Source organism: Schistocerca americana, chromosome X (assembly GCF_021461395.2).
Source record: "Schistocerca americana isolate TAMUIC-IGC-003095 chromosome X, iqSchAmer2.1, whole genome shotgun sequence".
Lineage (NCBI taxonomy): Eukaryota > Metazoa > Arthropoda > Insecta > Orthoptera > Acrididae > Schistocerca > Schistocerca americana.
Genome location: NC_060130.1, coordinates 883,313,478 through 883,334,556, shown reverse-complemented (window position 1 = coordinate 883,334,556; position 21,079 = coordinate 883,313,478). Strand labels below are relative to the sequence as shown.

Sequence of the window (21,079 nt, the reverse complement as noted above, 5' to 3'; positions counted from 1 at the left end):
AAATGAGAATTTAAAACAAAATCATTAACTTTAAACTTGCTTTCGGAAGAAGAGTATAGTAGGAACGGCATAATCAGTCTAATGACACGGAAAAGCTATAGGATTAAACGCGTGAAAGAGAACGTGTGACGAAGCGATTAGGCCAGATATTAAAAGTTGATTGATTTGTTTTCGCTTCCAGTGAGGTGTATTTCTCTTTAGCAATGCTGAATGTTAGAGTCCTAGGTCTTAAGTTTTTCTTTGTGACAGAAAAAGTACGTCACGTGTTTTAGTTGCGAAGAGAGAATTTATTTTTATTATTGTAGTTCTGAAAAGAAAGTAGTTTCTTTTAAAAACCTATTTCTTTGTATTTGAACCAAGTATGATTAATACGAATTGTAACTCATGTTTAACCACGCACATGGCTTGGTCACTGCATTTCCTTTCTACACGATCACTGTCTGAGCGATCAGCTACTTGTATGTTACAATTTGTCTACTACAGTTGAATCTGTAGACAATCCGTATACTTCCAGAAACTCTCTGATGACGCCTAAACATTTACTAGGATGAAGTGACGGGAATAAGAGAAACCTACAAATGAATTTTATTTGTTCCAGGCGCTGAACGGCTTTCTCCTAATTCTCACTTGTGAGGGGGAAGTGTTCTTCGCCACCCATAGCATCGAGAGTTACCTCGGATTCCACCAGGTGAGTGTCGTTACCACAGATACTCGTTTAATCGGACAATGTACACTTCTTCTGGCTGCTGCTTTGGCGAAAACATTAACTCCACACTGCTTCACTTTAAGTTAATTTATGATCTTGGTCATGTTGAGCATAATATTCAGAGCTGTCCGCAAGTGTATAAATAAGAAATAAGAACATTGGCTTCAGTGGCAAAATAGGCGTTATAAAGTACAACAAATTTCGACTCCTTATATCATTATCAAGTGCACATTCGTTTCATTCACTTGAAAAGTATGTAAAAACTTGTGACTGAAACTTGGCTTCAGTGGCAAAATAGGCGTTATAAAGTACAACAAATTTCGACTCCTTATATCATTATCAAGTGCACATTCGTTTCATTCACTTGAAAAGTACGTAAAAACTTGTGACTGAAACAGACTTTTACAACTATAATTGACATTTCGTTTTACCTTTAGTTGAGTTCCGTCAATTTTTTATATGCAGAACTCACGTTTTTAATCATGCAGTGGCTAGAATTTGTAAGCGCAAGTCATAAGTTTCTACACACTGTTTTCATATACCAAGAAATTAGAAAGTTTTCGTTGATAATCCAGGCCTTAAACATTCAGTAATTCATCATCATTAATGCTATTTCCCCACTAAAAGAATACAAGATTTGTAATGCAAAGCTCTTTCATTTAGTGATGCCTGCCTGCAAGTTTCAGAAGCTGCTGTTGATATTCGCTTGTGCATTCTGTCCTCTTTCACGATGAGAGCAAACATTAACATTTTTATTGGAGAACGAAATACGATACCTTTTTTATCTCCACCTTTGAGCGACCTCTGAAAAAATAAGCAAGTAGGAAGCTTATTGTTTGTTTATGCAGAAGACTGTCTAATGAGATATGTATAGTACGTCCAAAAAAAGGAATAATAAATGAAATCAATAGACCGTTCGACAGGGGAATCTTCACAGCGGAGAAGCACCCCTTTCACTTAACTGAGTGTAATATTGTATTCCGCAATGTTTCCTGAACTCATATATATCTAATTCGTCAGGTATTCTGCATATTGTTCTACAAATTGACTCAGTTGCGTTATAACGATTGTTACATTTTTTATGCTTTGAATTGAATGGTATCGGCAACAAGATCAAAACCGACAGAAAAAAGAATATCGAAAGAAGAGTCTAGCAGGGAGCATCCGCTGACAAAACGAATACAGCTTTACCAGAATGTGAAGAAGACATTGGCTAAATATTGTACTTTACTCCAAGATTTCATTTTGAAAATAAAATGCAAAATACAGTGAGAAACGCTAACACATCATTACTGTCGCTGACACTGCGCTAGACATTTCGGCCAAAGTTGCTGAAGAAAGAGTAATGCCCATCATTTAATGACACATAATCTGAAACGAAATGGACGGCATTCTTCTAAATTATCTATACTCTGGGCGTTTCAAAAAGTAGGAACAGATTAATTTCTTTATGGCAGAGAAACTAGATGTTGTAGAAACACATAATTAGGCGGCGTAAATTCTGGAGTTTTATTGGACTTCTTAGAAGTTCGAATATCTCAGCGAGTGCGCTCTTCCTTTTGTTTACGTTTACTTCACTGCTTCACCGTCATTGCAAGAGAAATGGTTTTACGCGCTTTAACGTGGGAAAAAATAACTTTAAATTGCAATCTGACTTCCGTCATCATTCCACAAAGAGCCTTTCAGTCACAGACTTATAAATGGAGCAAAAATTAATTTAAAGACTACTGAAGTTGTAAACACACGAACGCTGGATCTTTGGGGGCAACATATGAAAAGTCGAACGAATAGAGGATTCGAGTGTAGACATCACGAATCCACTATTTGGACAAGTTTAGCACTTGCATTTCTCAAGATAGCCGCGTCGCATGTTCTTCGGAAACTACATATGAAGCGTCACATCTTGAAGTTACTGCAAGTACTGTTAGACGATGATGGCAACCTCTGTGTCGAAATGCTGTCAGATGTGAAACATTTTCCAATTCCCTCTTTTTTTCGTATTTATCGGATACGAGCTACCAACATAGCGTAAGCATTTCTGGGTCCAAACAACCTGCCTTAGTCGTTGACTACGAAAGATGTTCACCAAGACTGAATAAATTTCGTACAAAAAGATTCATATGACTTCCATACACTATAGTGCCCAACTGCAAATTCATCTGGAATTACGGCTCTGCCGTAGCAAAATTATGGCTAGACGCAAGGTGGTCAGAGGTCACTCAAACTTACCGCATGAGATATACTGAGAAAGTATGAAAGACAATTATTCTTTATAGGTATTGCGGCAATGGGCTGCCTAAAGTTGGGCTTTACTGGATAACCGCAAGGAAACGCACAATGACTGAGACAGTATTTCCTCTTGGTTTAATCTATGGAAGGTCTCTTTATATGTGGATAAACTCAAGAAGATTCGCACAGAAAAGAGAAATAACCCAGAGAGTATACGATTACAAGATTAGTTTACACTCGGTCACGTCGTTTAAATACTTAAGGCTAATACTGCGCAGCTATGTGGAATGAGACGAATACGTGACAGCAGAAGCCAAGGTGAATACAAGTCCTCTGGGAAAATGCGGTTCATTTGTCTACAAGATGACAGCGTGGGTAATTTTAGAACAAATTTCCATATTTGAAATCTGTTGTGTCTAGACAAGACAGCCTAGACACAATGAGAGGAAGCCAAAAGGCACGCTTAAACTCACGCAGGCTGGCGTGAGGTCTGAAACAGGATACGTAATGAATGCTATAAAGAAAAGTACGTAGCTTCTGGAATACTTTAATCCACAATTGTAGAACATCTCTCTTGACGGTACATGTTATAGCCACAATATATCTAGCAAAGGATTATGGCGCCTTGCTAGGTCGTAGCAATTGACGTAGCTGAAGGCTATGCTAACTATCGTCTCGGCAAATGAGAGCGTATCGGTCAGCGTAGCTTCGCTAGCAAAGTCGGCTGTACAACTGGGGCGAGTGCCAGGACGTCTTTCTAGACCTGCCGTGTGGTGGCGCTCGGTCTGCTATCACTGACAGTGGTGACACGCGGGTCCGACGTATACTAATCGACCGCGGCCGATTTAAATGCTACCACCTAGCAAGTGTGGTGTCTGGCGGTGACACCACAAAATCCTTGTCGAGTACGCCTGACAGTAAACATCAAAATAATTTCGAGACCAATGTGTTGTGCATCGTAACACGCCGACTATTATAGGGGAAGGCGGGGCAAGATGGGGAAGCTAACTTTAAACCCTTACAAAAGGGACAAAAACAAACAAATTCAAGTAGGTTTGATTGTCATTTGTTTATTTACCATTGAATTACAATAGCATGCAAAGAAACCTGCAAACTTGTTACATTTAGTTAGAAATATCTCGATTTGAAACATAAACTACCAATTCCCCATCTTGCCCCATATGCGGGGTAAGATGGGGAACTAGCATGAGTTCATCTCTAAAGCTTAAATAAGGACTGGAGTAACGAAATCATGTGAAGATAAGGTTTCGAAACATGGTTCTGCGAATTGTAGGATCAGGTATTACGTTTTATTTAGGCCTCTTACTTTCACATACTACACAAGTGTGGACAACCTCGTCATCACTTCTTTCTGTCCCTGCACAAGTGTCGTGGGCACCCCGACGCTGAAACACATATTTCTGTGGCACGTTGAACTGTCGAGCAGCCCTGAAAGAACCCATATGACCTTCCATAACAGCATTTACAACGCCTTCCATTGACTCCAAGGACCAATCTTGCCTAGAAGTTCGTCGCCGATACTTGCGAACCATCTGAAATAAAACACGTGGAACGTACTATCGAGTCAGATCATTCCTGGTAATCTATATTATACAGTAAATACCATATTTCCAAATGTCAGTCGTCAAAGCATGGCAAGAATACTGACTTTGCACGTTTTGTGTATTTTTATTCACCATATAGCCTAAGGCATACTTTGTAATTAATTAGGAAAGTGTTGGAAAAACGAATACCATTCTATTTACAATTGTATTCAACGTATAATGTACGTGTTCAAAACCCGCAGCGAGGTAAACACATGAGACGATAAGAACGTAATGGTTGGACACATAGTAGGGGCAAGACGGGGAATCTCCCCATCTTGCCCCACCCCGTCTTGCCCTCTACCATTCTGTCAGGTTATATTACGCCTACATGAACACTATCTAGTGAACATTGACTACAGACGCAGCAGTTTACTGTTAATAAGACGTACTATTCAGTGCTATATATACAGTCTGGACAAATGTTCACGAAACACATGTTTTAGGACCTCGAAAGGCGTAAAACATTGCAAATCGGTATAGCAATTGTACGTACCTTGAAAAGCTCACAGAAACCGCCGCGAAACTAAGGTTCAGCAATGTCAACACTCTGGGACCTGTGTATTGATGATGTTGACGTAGCTATCCACAGATGGCAATACTGTAACTGTAGCTTATAGCCCTTCCCCGTCTTACCCCACCTCCCCGTCTTGCCCCGCCTTCCCCTACTCCACACAGAAGTGTAACAGAGACGCTCACGAAACGTTTGTGAGAAACTCAGAAGGCAAGGCAACGCTGTTGTCGCGAAAAACTGTTAGGTAGATTTAGAGACCCAATACTCATGCAGATTGTGCAATAATTTTAATTTCTTCGTAGCATTTCTCATGCAGGGATCATGAACGTTAGCCCCGTGGAACGTTCATATTGTGTTCGTCCTGAAGTGCACATCTGCAGTTTAAATCCTACTGGACTCTGTTATAAGGTGTTCTTGTACTCACAAGGGTACTACTCCTACTCGTCATCGCCGAATTAGACCAAATTTATGGTATGTGCAGGGCTTGGCCAGAAATGAATGTGACGGAAGTGGGGGCTCCAGATGGCAAACCATTTAGAAAAAAAAATCATTTTTGGCGCGGGTATCAGCATGTGGAGTAAGTTTGCAGAAATGTGAGTGGCCCAGTATGTTGGCCTCGACGGTGAGTGTTCATCAGAGACAAAGGTATCGTCAGGACTGCGTCAGGGAAGTGTAATAGGACCACTGTTGTTCTCTATATACAGAAATGATTTGGTGGATGGGGTGGGCAGAAAGCTACGATTGTTTGCGGATGATGCTGTGGCGTTCGGTAAGGTATCGAAGTCGATTGACTGTAGGAAGATACAAGACGACTTACACAAAATTTCTAGTTGGTGTAATGAATGGCAGCTAGCTCTAAATGTGGAAAAATGTAAGTTAATGCGGACGGGTAGGAAAAACAAACCTCTAATGTTCGGATACAGTATTAGCAGTGTTGTGCTTGACACAGTGAAGTCGTTTAAATATCTGGGCGTAAAGTTGCAAAGCGATACGAAATGGAACGGACATCTGAGAACTGTGGTAGAGATGGCGAATGGTCGACTTCGGTTTATTGGGAGAGTTTTAGGAATGTGTGGTTCATATTTAAAGGAGACAGCATATAGTACGCTGGTGCGACCTATTCCTGAGTACTGTTCGAGTGTTTTGGATGTGTACCAGATCGGACTGAGGGACGACATCGATGCAGTTGGGAATTCCTGGAGGGAAGGTGACCTTCGAGGAACACAATTGACAAAATTTAAAGAACTGGCTTTTGAAGCTGCCGCCAACATACATTGCGCGTAAGGACCGCGAAGATGTTGTTGTTGTTGTGGTCTTCAGTCCTGAGACTGGTTTGATGCAGCTCTCCATGCTACTCTATCCTGTGCAAGCTTCTTCATCTCCCAGTACCTACTGCAGCCTACATCATTCTGAATCTGCTTAGTGTATTCATCTCTCGGTCTCCCTCTACGATTTTTACCCTCCACGCTGCCCTCCAATACTAAATTGGTGATCCCTCGATGTCTCAGAACATGTCCTACCAACCGATCCCTTCTTCTAGTCAAGTTGCGTCACAAGCTCTTCTTCTCCCCAATTCTATTCAATACCTCCTCATTAGTTATGTGGTCTACCCATCTAATCTTCAGCATTCTTCTGTAGCACCACATTTCGAAAGCTTCTATTCTCTTCTTGTTTAAACTATTTATCGTCCACGTTTCACTTCCATACCGTTTTTCTCTCGCTCCATTTGCGAGTGGAACAGGGGAGGGAATGACTAGTAGTGGTACCTGGTACCCCCTGCCACGCACCATACGGTGGTTTGCGGAGTATTTATGTCGATATAGATGTAGGTCAACCGCGGAATGGGCCATTTACGTTGCGTAGTGTCCAGGCGGCAGTTGACACACCGGGAAGATTACAAAACTGTAGCTTACCGTGGGGTCGAGTCGTTATGCGGAGATATGTTTAATTCTTTTATTTTTTATTTTATTTACTAACACTGCAAAAAAATTTTAATTAAACTCAATATATTGTATTAATTAATATTTTCATAAATGGTATGAAAAGGAAAGGCAATGGAAAAATTGTGACAGCAAATAAATTTCCAGGAAGGGGTTGTAAAATGTGGGTGAGAACGTCGTGGATAAAATTACACACTTTTATTATTCTACAGTTGGTGCTTAACGCGAGCTGAGATGATATTCATCATTAAAAAAGGGACAGCAGTAATTCTCTCGGCATCTCGCACACGGTATATACGCCACATTTTTTACAATTACAGTGTTGTTTTAAAATTTATATAGAATAACGAACTTGGTTTATATTGATAAGGGGTTCTCTCTCAATGCAGTCTGGCAGTAAACCACGCGTAACGCACCATTCTCGATGTGATGTCTCGGAAATTTATTTCCATTCCGAAAATTTCCTTTGCCATTCCTTTTCAGGGGTTTTATGAAAATATTAATAAAAACAACATTATTTGCAGTACAAGTCACATAACAACTGAAAATAAAAAATAATTAAAATTTTCCGCTTAGCGACTCGACCCAACGAACCTCCGATTAGTTACTTTTTCTTACACTTCCCGCTGCGCCAACCGCTGCCTGGAAACTACGGTAACATGCCTCTCCCGACCAGTCCCAAAAATACTATTTTTTCTAAACGCTTCGCCATTTGCAGCTGCCACTTCTACCATTTTCATTTCTGGCAAACCCCTGTGTTTACCACAAATTTGGACGAAATCGGCAATGACGAGTAAGCGTTGCCCTCTTGTCAGTCGTAATATGTGGTACCGGGTAAACCATTAGTTTCTAGACCTATGTTTATTAGGATTATTTCCTTGTTTCATTGTCCTCTACTCATGCCTTTAGCTTGTTCCTATAATTTTCAAAGACCCTGCATGATGTGTTATGCTAGAAATTTTTTGATGTTATTGCCATTGTAGCATATTAACAGCATCAATGATGAGCGTGAATCTGTTAAAATAACGATTTTTTTCTTGAAACCGTACATAACATTTTAAAATCTCTCTCTCTCTCTCTCTCTCTCTCTCTCTCTCTCTCTCTCTCTCTCACACCTTCCTCTCCGTCCGACAGTCTGGAAGCCCGCGACCGCTACGGTCGCAGGTTCGAATCCTGCCTCAGGTATGGGTGTGTTGATGTCCCTAGGTTAGTTAGGTTTAAGTAGTTCTAAGTTCTAGGGGACTGATGACCTCAGAAGTCAAGTCCCATAGTGCTCAGAGTCATTTGAACCTCTCCGTCCGAACAAGCCTCGAAAGACCCAACGGTACAGATCGGCCACCGTATCATCATCTAGATGGGGTGAGGCATGTGGTCAGCACAATGCTCTACCAGCCGTTGTGGTTTTCGAGGGCGAAGCCGCTTCTTATCAGTCAGGTAGCTTCTCAATTGGCATCACAAGGGCTGATTGCACCCCGCTTGCCAGTAGCTGTCGACAGTGCTTAACTTCGGTAATCTGATGGGAGTAGGTGCTGCCGCTGCGTCAAGGCCTTTGGCACTTAAATATCTGTTCTTCCTTTTTAAAACACACTATTCCGTGCGATTGTGTCTGCAGTGGAAGGCTGTTATCTGGACGCAGTTTGGATATAAACTCCGGATACGTTTTTGTAGGTCTCCAGTGCCTTTGCGGCTGCGGACTAGTACCGGAGCACCGGGAGCTCTTCGAATAATGGGCAGACTTGGACGTATCGATGGGCTCCTCTGCACTGTCACGAAAAAACCAAGAAGTATCCTACTTACTGCCATGTGAGCCAAACCCAGGATCTTTGGAGACAGCAGTCGCGTGTGGAACAAACGCATTTGTGAGGAGTTAGCGCGCCTCGCGCTGTTTGCGGCTCGACTTGTTGAGCGGCGCATTTCACACTCGCCGCGTCCGGCTGTGATTTGTGGGGCCGTCCGCACGCGACGCAGCCGAGCCGAGCCGCGCGGCCCCACTAGTCTGTCCGGCAGGCGATCGCCCGTCTCCTCTGTATGCGCGCTGATTTACTCCGGTGGAAACAGAAGCAAATAAGTACGAGGGGCGTTCAGTAACTAAAGCAACACATTTTCTTCCTCAGTCAGTTTCGGTTGCAAAAATGCGGAATTCGTTATAGAACATCGTGCAAGATTCCCGCTTCAGCCACTATAGTTTCATGAAGTACCGATAGGTGGCAGCGCTACACGTAGCCTTCAAAATGGCGTCTGTAACGGAGACACGTTTCTGGCAGTGAGCCGTAATTGAGTTTCTTTTGGTGGAAAACCAGAGCATCGCAGACACTATAGGCGCTTGTAGAATGTCTACAGACACCTGGCAGTGAATAAAAGCACGGTGAGTCGATGGGCGAGGCGTCTGTCAGCATCGCAACAAGGTTGCGCAAACATGTCAGACCTCCCGTGTGCCGGCGGGCACACACCTGTGACTCCTGCGTTGTTGGAAAGCGCGGACACTCTTTTTCGAAGTGGCCGACGGATCGCAATCAAACACCTTGCTGCTCAACTGGATGTCTCTGTTGGTAATGCTGACGCACTCGTCCACTATTTGGGGTACTCAAAGGCGTGTGCCCGCTGGGTTCTTCGCCACCTAACAGAAGACCGAAAAGAGCAACGAAGGACCATCTGTGCGGAACTGGTCCACGGGAAACAGTGCACAGATGATGCGGAGGTTATTGACGCAGCAACATGTTGGCTCCGACGTCGACTAGTGGAGTGGTGTCATGCGGTCGTTCCCAGCAGCGTAATAACATCGCGTTGAACGGAGTTTATGTTGAAAATGCGGTTCTGTAGCCAATAGAATGGGGAATAATACGTTATCTTGAAATCCTGAATTAAACCAACCTGCTTTAAAAATAAAAAAAAAGTGTAGCATTACTTATTGAACCCCCCCCCCCCCCCACCCCCCCACCCCCCTTGTATATTAAAAATTTTGAAGTTTGTCGATGACATAGTGTTTTCTGTCACAGATTGCAAAGGACCTGAGAGATCAGTTGAATGGAATTGATAGTGTTTTGAATAGTGGTTATAGGATGATCATCAACAAAGGTAAAAGAAGAGTAATGGACTGCAATCCATTTAAATCAGCCGATGCTTAGAGCATTTAGTTGGGTGAATGAGACACTAATGCTAGTGGAAGAGTTTGCTGTTTGGGCAGCAAAATAACTGACGACAGCCACAGCAGAGGTGGTGTAAATTGCAGACTGGCAATAGCAGGAAAAACGTTCCTGAAGAAGAGAAGTTTGTTAATATCGAAAATAAATTTAAGTGTTAGGAAATCTTTTCTGAAGGTATTTTTCTTAAGTGTACCCATTTGCGGAAGTGAAAGGTAGATAATAAATAAGCAGTTTAGTTATAACAAAGTGAAGCTCGCAGAGGACATGGTAGAATGTCAGTTAGCTTCGTACGCATAGGTACAATCGATGAGTGTGTTAATGAGTAGAGATACAATTTTCTGTGACAGATAGAACGGCCACCAGAGTGCATAAGCACTGTTGGTGTTTAGTGTTGTTACAAGACACGATACATCTACATCTACATGGTTACTCTGCAATTCAAATTTAAATGCCTGGCAGAGGGTTCATCGAACCATTTTCATACTAATTCTCTATTATTGCACTCTCGAATGGTGTAAGGGAAAAAGGAACACCTAAATCTTTCCGTTCGAGCTCTGATTTCTCTTATTTTAGTATGATGATTATTTCTCCCTGCGTAGGTGGGTGTCAACAAAGTATTTTCGCATTCGGAAGAGAAAGTTGGTGATTGGACTTTCGTAAATAGATCTCGCTGCGAAGAAAACCGCCTTTGTTTCAGTGACTGCCACCCCAACTCGCGTATCATATCAGTGACACTCTCACCCCTATTGCGCGATAACACGAAACGAGCTGCCCTTCTTTGCACTTTTTCGATGTCCCCCGTCAATCCTACCTGGTGAGGATCCCACACCGCGCAGCAATATTCCAGCAGAGGACGGACAAGTGTAATGTAGGCTGTCTCTTTACTGTGTTCGTCGCATCTTCTAAGTGTTCTGCCAACGAAGCGCAGTCTTTGTTTCGCCCTCCTCACAATATTAATTATGCGGTCTATCCAATTTAAGTTGTTCGTAACTGTAATTCCTAGGTATTTAGTCCAATTGACAGCCCTTAGATTTGTGCGATTTATCGTATACTACCCAAAATTTATCGGATTTCTTTTAGTACCCATGTGGTGTGTCCAGGACACGAAATGCCGTGTACTCGTATGAGACAATGTCATCAGTTTGAAATGGGCCTTATTGTGAGTCTCCATTTAGCCAGCTGGTCGAGTAGTGCAATATCCAGGTTCATGGGGCATTCGGATATGACTGTGGCCCTTTGTTGGACTCCATGGGAACGTGAGCGCAAGCATACTCGCAGTCAAGATTGCGGTCGATTGCATCTGACCACCACAAAGGAAGACAACCTGATTGTGCAGCAATCGGATCTTAACCTCGTCACATCTGTGCCTGCCTTCCGAGAACAAGTAATGGACTCCCTGAAAATTCCTGTCTCATCTGGGAGGAGATAAGCAGCAGCTGGGGTAGGGAATTACCGTCCTAAACGTAGGCCGCTGTCAACACCACAAAACAAACGTCTGCGTTTGGAGTTGTGGCGTAACCGAGAAACATTGGCTGCTGATAAATAGTGCTGCACTGTGATCAGCGGTGCATCGTAGTTCTGCACTGCCCCGGACGACTATCGTCGGCGAGTACTGCAGTAACCTGGGGAGAGGTATCATTCTTCCAGTGTTTTGAGGTTGGGGAGCCAATGGGTATGATCTTAGGTCATGGCTGGTAGTTCAAATGGTTCAAATGGCTCTGAGCACTATGGGACTTAACATCTGAAGTCTTCAGTCCCCTAGAACTTAGAACTACTTAAACCTAACTAACCTAAAGACATCACACACATCCATGCCCGAGGCAGAATTCGAACCTGCGACCGTAGCGGTGGCATGGCTCCAGACTGAAGCGCCTATAACCGCTCGGCCACAACGGCCGGCTGGCTGGTAGTGATTGAGGGAAATCTGACGATCCACCAGTGCATCACGGGTAACCTGCCTCCTCATGTGTTACCTTCCTTGTGACAGCAGTGTGGTGGCACTTTTCATTAGGACAACGCTCATCCCAACACGGCACGTTTCTCTATGAACTGTCTGCGAAATATTGAGGTGCTCCCGTGGCCAGTAACATACCCATATCTCTCCCCGATAGAACGTGTGTGATACCGAGCGGTTCTAGGTGCTTCAGTCCAGAACCACGCGGCTGCTACGGTCGCAGGTTCTAATGCTGCCTCGGGCATGGATGTGTGTGATGTCCTTAGGTTGATGGTTGTTTTTGGCGAAGGAGACCAGACAGCGAGGTCATCGGTCTCATCGGAATAGGGAAGGACGGGGAAGGAAGTCGGCCGTGCCCTTGGAAAGGAACCATCCCGGCATTTGCCTGGAGCGATTTAGGGAAATCACTGAAAACGTAAATCAGGATGGCCGGACGCGGGATTGAACCGTCGTCCTCCCGAATGCGAGTCCAGTGTCTAACCACTGATGTCCTTAGGTTTAAGTAGTTCTAAGTCTAAGGGATTGATGACCTCAGATGCTAAGTCCCATAGTGCTTAGAGCCATTTGAACCATTTTGAACCACTCAAACGTCAAATTTGTCCCAGTGCCAGTATTCAGGATATCAAGGACCAGTTAGGAATGTTGTGGGTCAGTTTGCCTTAGGAGAGGGTGCAATTGCTTTTGGCACATTCCCAGCTGACTCACTACATACGTCTAGGCCAGAGGGGGGGGGGGGGGGGGCATATGAGTTGGCTCACACTGCCGAGTTCATTGTAAATTTGACACGATTCACTCGAATGACGTCACGTATCCCTTCAACCCGTGAAATTTCATTTCATTTCCCCCTCCCCTTCTGGGCGCTGCACTTTTTTGTCAGTGTAGATGGATAAATCGAATAACAAACGTGGTGGTGCTGAATCGAACCGGGGAAGAAAGAAATTTATGCCAAAATCGACTAAAAGAAAGAATGTATTAATAGGACACACCCTGAGGCGTGAAGAAACCGTCAGTTTGGTAATGGAAGTAAGTGTGAGGGGAGAAAAACTGTAGAGAGATGCCAAGACCAGTAAACAGGCTCAAATGGATATACGTTACAGTAAATATGCAGAGATGAAGAGGCTTGCACAGTACAGAGTAGCTTTCAAACTTACATCAAACCTGTCTTCGGGATGAATACCACAACAACAACAAGTAAACGACCAGTTATAGAATACAGGAAGGTGTAACGAGGCTTAATCAACGACTCTCGATGGCCAGGCAGTATATCTAGTAACACGTTGCTGTCAGGACGCGAATAAGTGTGGCGCTACATGTGGCAGGGGTAACGTTGGGGAGCGCGGGAGTTGTCCTCCGCGACACGTCGCTGTCGTCTGTTTCTCGATCAGTCAGGGCAGCACAAGAAATGTATGGGGCGCTAACCGCGGATCAGTGAATGTCCTGAAAGCTGCAGCACACACGGCAGCAGAAATTGTAAATATGGAAACGCCGAAAGAGTCTGAAGTTATTGTGCATGAGTGCAGCTGCTGAAGCAAATATATGAAACAAAAAGACTGAGACACGTCGCTCTGGTAAGAGTCCTCTCGATTGGAAAAAAATGTTACAGTCTTGAGTTCCGGTGGACGGAAAAGAGGCGTGAAACGATAGTCATAATTATCTATTTCCGACCAAACAGTGGAAATGAACAGAGCCGTTACGAACTCAGAACTTTGAAAATATGTGATTCTTTCTTTTGTGATTGTGCATTGATATTAAGTTGACCTCAACTAGAAGGTTGCGCACAACATTTTAGTGGTTTACTAGTCGTGGCACGTCCTTGTTTTTCTGATATAAATCATTTCCAAAGGTGAAAGAAAAGATAAGTAACAGAAAAAAGTCCTAGGGTCCACTGGGGATGGAATTCCGAATCTTTCGTTTCGTAGTCTGTCACATACACATAGTCACCGAGACACCCCATGTGAAGGCCACTCTTAATTATGAAGGAAAAATATATTGAAAGTTATTACTATTATTATTATTATTATTATTATTATATTTGTGTATGTCCGATTCCGACGACCGTGAGAGATTGCAAGACCTGCATGTATAGCATAAAGCGCAGCGTGCTGGTTTGTAAGACAAGGATTTAACCCAGACCCATATCGAATCAGCGCGGTGGATCATCGAACGTTGGACTGGTTCACTGGCCATCCTCAACGCAGTTTTTAGGCAGTTTTCCTCGCCCGCTTAGGCAAAAGCTAGGCTGATTCTCAGTATCCGCCTCAGAAAAAACGCCACTCAGTTTTTTAAAATACGATAACACAAAACAAAGTCTACGTGACGCACAGACAGATGGCACGCAGGACTTCTCTGCCTTAGGTTAACTGACGACTGGGAATGCATCCGGTTACAGAGTTAAAGAAAATATAATAGCCAAATCATGAAAACAGTGGTGTACGACGAGATATACGCTAGGAGAAAGAGAGACAGAGTCCTACATATTGACTCGCAGACTGCTGGTCAACAGCAGTAAACAGTAGGCCGAAGTTCTCCATCCTTGACTCCTAAATGAGATGGAAAATCTATGCGTCCGGCCAGGACGTGAGGAAAAATAGTTAAGGATGGAATTTAAAGTTCTGTTGCCGTCTGGCTCGATACAGAGGCAGCACAAAATAGCTGCGAGGAAATGGCCACGGGCGTTTCAAAGGAAATATATCCGCAGTTTCCTTAAGCGAGTTAGGGAAATCCTAGTAAACCTAGGTTCGGTTGGTGGGACTGGAATTTAAGCACTGTTATCCCTAATTACGAATCCATTGTCTCGAAGGCGGAAGGAAGACCCACACAACCATATCATCTACAGGCCGTAGAGTCACATTTAGTTGAGATCATATTGCATACTAGCTCATGTAGGTCAACCAAAAGGTAACTGATCCAAATCCCCCGAGATGTTGTGATACATATTTCTTGTCCACCACGTTGTGTACCACTGTCGTGGATTATTTAGCACATAATTTGTGGAGTGACAGAGGTAGAAGAAGAGAAATGAAAACATACGACACTCAACTTTTACGGCTTCTTCTTTTTCTTGCGCAATTTTCCAGCATCGACGCAGGGTCTGGATGGTTATTAACAGATTTGGTACGGTTAATTTAAGGAGTTCCCGGATGCCCTTCCTGGTGCCATCCCCGACTCCCTGGGATGGAATACGTACACCTCAACTGTCTGCGCGAAGTGTTATTCATGTGAAAGCGATTGAAAGTTCTCTAAATGTTCGCGAATTGTGTAAATCAGGTGGAACTTGTGTGCCAGTCCGGTATTCACCTAATGGGATGTGGAAAACTGCCTAAAAGCCTCATCCAAACTGGCTGGCGCACGGCCCCTCGTCGTTAATCCGCCGGGTGGATTAGGTGGCCAGCACATCTCACCGTTCCAGAAGCGGCGCTTTAATACGCTCGGCTATACGGGTGGGCCCTCAACTGCTATAGCATGAACGACAAAATCTTACAACATCGCCAAAATTGGAGAACTCATAGAGAACGAATGAGAAACGGACGTCTGCCCAAATCGTTAGGAGAGGCGTTCAATAAGTAATGCAACACATTTTTTTTCTGAAAGCAGGTTGATTTTATACAGGACTTCAACATATCATATTACTCCCCACTCTTTTGGCTACAAAATTCTGTTTTTCAACGCAATCTCCGTTCAATGCGACGGCCTTACAGGGAGTGACCGTATGCCCACATGGTGGCACCTACTGGTGCCAAAGTCTTGCTGCATCAATAACCTCCCCTTCATCCACGTACTGCTTCCTGCGGAGTGCATTCCTGCATTGAGACAAACGGATGAACGTCGGAAGTTGCGAGGTCCGGGCTGTGGGGTGGATAGGTACGAACAGTCTAATAAGTTTTGTGAGCGCCTCTCGGGTGCGCAGACTTGTGTGAGGCCTTGCGTTGTCATAAAGGAGAAGAACAAATTCGTTTGCACTTTTGTGGAGATGAATACGCGGAAGCTGTTTCAAAAAATTGTTGAAATGGCTCTGAGCACTATGGTACTTAACATCTGAGGTCATCAGTCCCATAGACTTAGAACTTCTTAAACCTAACTAACCTAAGGACATAACACACATCCATGCCCGAGGCGGGATTCGAACCTGCAACCGTAGCAGCAGCGCGGTTCCGGACGAAAGCCCCTAGTATCACTCGGTTACAGCCCGAAAGCTGTTTCTTAAGTTTCCTCAGGTTAGTACAATACACATCAGAGTTGATCGTTGCGTCATGAGGGAGGACATAAAACAGAATAATCCCTTCAGAATCCCATAGCACCGTCGCCATCACCCTATCGACTGAGGGTGCGGCTTTGAATTTTTTCTTCAGAGGAGAGGCGGTGTGATCCCACTCCGTAGATTGGCGTTTTGTTTCCGGCTCGAAGTGATGAACCCATATTTCATCACCCGTGAGGATCTTCCACAAATAATTTTCACTATGAGCCTCGTAACGCATAGGTAACTTCGCACAGATGGTCTCACGTTGGTCTTTGTGGTCTCCTGTTAGGCGGCAAGAAAGCCAGTAGACACACACCTTTGAGTACCACAATTGGTCAGCACTACCAACGAAGACGTCCAGTGGTGCAGTGGGGTGTTTGTGAATCATCAATCACCTCGAATGAGAGTGTCCGCACGTTATAATAATGCAGGAGTCACAGCTGTGTACCGAGCGAGGTGGCGCAGTGGTTAGCACACTGTACTCGCATTCGGGAGGACGACGGTTCAATCCCGTCTCCGGCCATCCTGATTTAGGTTTTCCGTGATTTCCCTAAATCGTTTCAGGCAAATGCCGGGATGGTTCCTTTGAAAGGGCACGGCCGATTTCCTTCCCAATCCTTCCCTAACCCGAGCTTGCGCTCCGTCTCTAATGACCTCGTTGTCGACGGGACGTTAAACACCAACTACCACCACCACAGCTGTGTGGGGCGAGCCGGCAGGCGAGAGATCGAACATGTTTGCGCGACCTTTCTGCGATAATGACTGACGCCTCGCTCAACGACTTACCGTGCCTTTGTTCACTGCCAGGTCTCTGTAGAAATTCTGCAAGCGCCTATAAACATCTGCGATGCTCTGGTTTCCCGCCAGAAACGAACACAACGACAGCTCTCTGATTGGAATGCACCTCCGTTACAGACGCCATTTTGAAGGCTACGTATAGCGTTGCCATCTATCGGAAGTTCATGAAACTAAAGGGTTGAAGCGGAAATATTCCACAATGTTCCACAGCAATCTCTGCATTTTTTCAACTGGAACTGGCTGAGAAAAAAATCTGTTGCTTTATTTATTGAACGCCACTCGTACAAGCCTCGGTGGTTCCGCAAACCAAAGGAAAGGAGGACACACTGAATTTGAAGAACACAAGATATCGGAGGACCTGTTGCATTAACATGATGGTGATGATCTCTCCGCAGTATAGTATGGAGTGACAGCATGTCATATTATTGATGTTGATATGTCCGGCAGTAATATCATCATGCGTTATTCGCGGACTGCACGCTTTGTGTCGGCATGGCGTTTTCCACCTTATCCGTCATCAACATCACAAACACAACAAAAAACGCTCCACGCACTTTATTACAATCATCCACAAAAATCAATTTCACGTACAACACAATGACTACCCCTTCGAGTGAAGCAGCCAGTGTGCGCAAAGGAAGGTGAATGAAAACCGCTCACAGCCAAAAATGTCCTACGACTCTTCATCGTCACTTACTCTAGAATACGAAAGCCTGGCAACAGACAAAAAATTGTTGCCGGGCAGTTGGTCAGTCGTCTCGGGTAGCAATCGAGCCGCGATGGTCAGCATGCAAAGCGCTAACGCTCCCACTTTGCTAGAGTGGGTGTAACTCGAGTTCATTCCCGCGCGGTAAGCATCACGTGGCCTAAAGAAAAGAAGAAGAGAAACAAAGCTGGAGCAGAGGCAGAAGCAGGTGAGATGTGGGAGCGCGAGTATCGCAGGTGGGATCGCCGGCAGCTAACACTCTCGCTGCGTACACCTCGTGACTCCGCTATGTCCCGAGAACTGTCACGCTTAATTACATTCATCACACCTAGATCTTACTTACATAACTATCGTCCTGAGTCAGTCACGACCTCTGGGAATAACTCGGACAGACGATACACCTCGCAGATTGCTTATAATTTTTTTTTCAAATGAATGTGTCTTCAACTCGTGTTTTGCAGCTTCGCACCCGGGTGTGAAATGTATCCCACAGGTTAGGTTAGCTAAAGTTAGGCTAGAGTCTTATTATTATTATTTCTTTAACTGATCATACGCTGAACAGCCAAAGAAACTTGCACACCTGCCTAATATCGTGTAGGGCCCCCGCTAGCACGCAGAAATGCCGCAGCACGACGTGGCAGGGATTCGACTAATGTCTGAGGTAGTGCTGGAGGAAACTGACATCATAAATCCTGCAGGGCTGTCCATAAATCCGTAAGAGTACGAAGGGGTGGATATCTCTTCTGAACAGCACGTTGCAAGGCATCCCAGATGTGCTCAATAATGTTTTAACTCAGAAGAGTGTTCCTGGATCCACTCTGTAGCAATTCTGAACGTGTGAGATGTCGCATCGTCCTGCTGGAATTTCCCAAGTCCGTCGGAATGCACAATGAACATGAATGGATGCAGGTGATCAAAAAATATGTGTGAAATCTTATGGGACTTAACTGCTAAGGTCATCAGTCCCTAAGTTTAGACACTACTTAACTTTAATTATCCTAAGGACAAACACACCCACCCATAATGAGATTTTCGCTCTGCAGCGGAGTGTGCGCTGATATGAAACTTCTTGGCAGATTAAAACTGTGTGCCCGACCGAGACTCGAACTCGGGACCTTTGCCTTTCGCGGGCAAGCACTCCTGAAAGAAAGGATACTGCGGAGACATGGCTTAGCCATCTGCCAGGAAGTTTCATATCAGCACACACTCCGCTGCAGAGTGAAAATCTCATTCTGGAAACATCCCCCAGGCTGTGGCTAAGCCATGTCTCCGCAGTATCCTTTCTTTCAGGAGTGCTAGTTCTGCAAGGTTCGCAGGAGAGCTTCTGTAAATTTTGGAAGGTAGGAGACGAGATAACTGGCAGAAGTGAAGCTGTGAGGACCGGGCGTGAGTCGTGTTTCGGTAGCTCAGATGGTAGAGCACTTGCCCGCGAAAGGTAAAGGTCCCGAGTTCGAGTCTCGGTCGGACACACAGTCTTAATCTGCCAGGAAGTTTCACACACACCCATGCCCGAGGGAGGACTCGAACCTCCACCGGGACCAGCCGCACAGTCCATGACTGCAGCGCCTAAGACCGCTCGGCTAATCCCGCGCGGCTGCAGGTGCTCATGCTTACGTACGTGTCACCTGTCAGAGTCGTACCTAGGGTCCCATATCACTCCAACTGTACACGCCCCACACCATTACAGAGCCTCCACCAAACTTGAACAGTCCCCTGCAGACATGCAGGGTCCATGGATTCATGAGATTGTCTCCAAACCCGTACACGACCACCCGCTCGATACAGTTTGAAACGAGACTTGTCCGACGAGGCTACACGTTTCCAGTCAACAGTCCAACGTCGGTGTTGACGGGCCCAGGCGACGCGAGAATTCACGAGTGGGCCTTCGACTCCGAAAGCCCATATCGATGATGTTTCGTTGAACGGTTCGCATGCTGACCCTTCTTGGTGGCCCAGCACTGAAATCTGCAGCAATTTGCGGAAGGGTTGCACTTCTGCCAGGTCGAGATCTGAACCCTGTCCGGTTTACAATTTTAATTTGCCAAGAAGTTTCAATATATTATAATTTACTCGCCTACTCCGGAAATCGTGAGTAGGAAAAAAGGCATTCTACGATATTTTCCTACTCTACCTTAAACCATACCGTAGTTAAATTAGTCATATTTCATATCATTGTGCTGATCTATAAGGTTTATACGGCTTTGTTTTTCACTACAACACTTCTCCACTCAAGTGCAAACCAGCAGCAGTCGCCACAACGACGACGTAACGGAAGATTCCAAGGCCAGATAGGCAGCAGTATATTAGCACCTTTTTTAAGATGCGGGCTGAGTGAGACATTAGTTACGCAGTTTTAGAGTAGACAGGCGGAACCCCACTGACTTCTCTATTTCCCTAGCGAAACAAGATAAGATAAGGGTCTCCCATTTGTGCAGCCGGCAGTGAATCGAGGCCTAGGGTTTTCCTGGCGCGAGCAGCTCTCCCGCGGGCTGTAATCTCAGCAACATTCATTCAGCTTACGTAGCGGACAGGCGCGACGCTGGAGCCTCAAGGCGGACAACGCAACCTGTAGCGACTGCCTAGAATCAGCCTCAATATCAAGAATGAAATACCAGTTTTCTTAGCGTCTCTGAGTGCACTCATCCACCAAATTTGCAGATAGATATACTTGTAAAACTTTTTCAGTTTATTGCTATCACATTATAGAAAAAAGGGCGAATAAGACGTTGTAGCTGTAATTAGAGCATGATCGACGAACGTTCAGAAAATAAAGAAGCCCCAAAGGCGCCTATCTTGCTGCAAGAATACTACCTGAAAAATCATTTAAACGAAATATCTCAGCTTTATGTTGTTAGATGGAAAGCAGTAAAAGGACAACATACATAGGAAAAAGAAATCTAAAAACCATTGTATTCTATAAGAAGTCCTTGGCTGTGTACAAATAAATATCTTTGAAAAAGAGTAAAAAAGTTGTTTACATCCATTTCAAACGTTGAAAATTAACTAACTACATCGTCTTAGTCTCTAAGGATGGCTCCAGTATTATAAGATGAACTGTTGGGCACGGAAACTTCTTAGAACTCGGCCTGACGCTCATAAAACCAATGTCACCAAGAACATATACCGTGAAAGACCACATTGTATAAAAAAATAACTCGGCAAAACAGCGCTCTCTTTGCATTGCTCCTCATTATTGTGTCAAATAATATATAGACAAATGGAAATATGAAACACGTAATGCTCTTAAT

At 44.5% G+C, this 21,079-nt stretch overlaps 1 protein-coding gene across 1 annotated transcript in view; it reads left to right on the top strand.

Moving 5' to 3' along the window:
* Positions 1-21,079, top strand: part of LOC124556370 (circadian locomoter output cycles protein kaput) — an 815,111-nt gene that overhangs the window by 671,917 nt on the left and 122,115 nt on the right. The window contains exon 4 of the mRNA XM_047130334.1: positions 599-688. Coding sequence (XP_046986290.1) covers positions 599-688 — 90 coding nt within the window. The remainder of the gene's footprint in view (positions 1-598; positions 689-21,079) is intronic.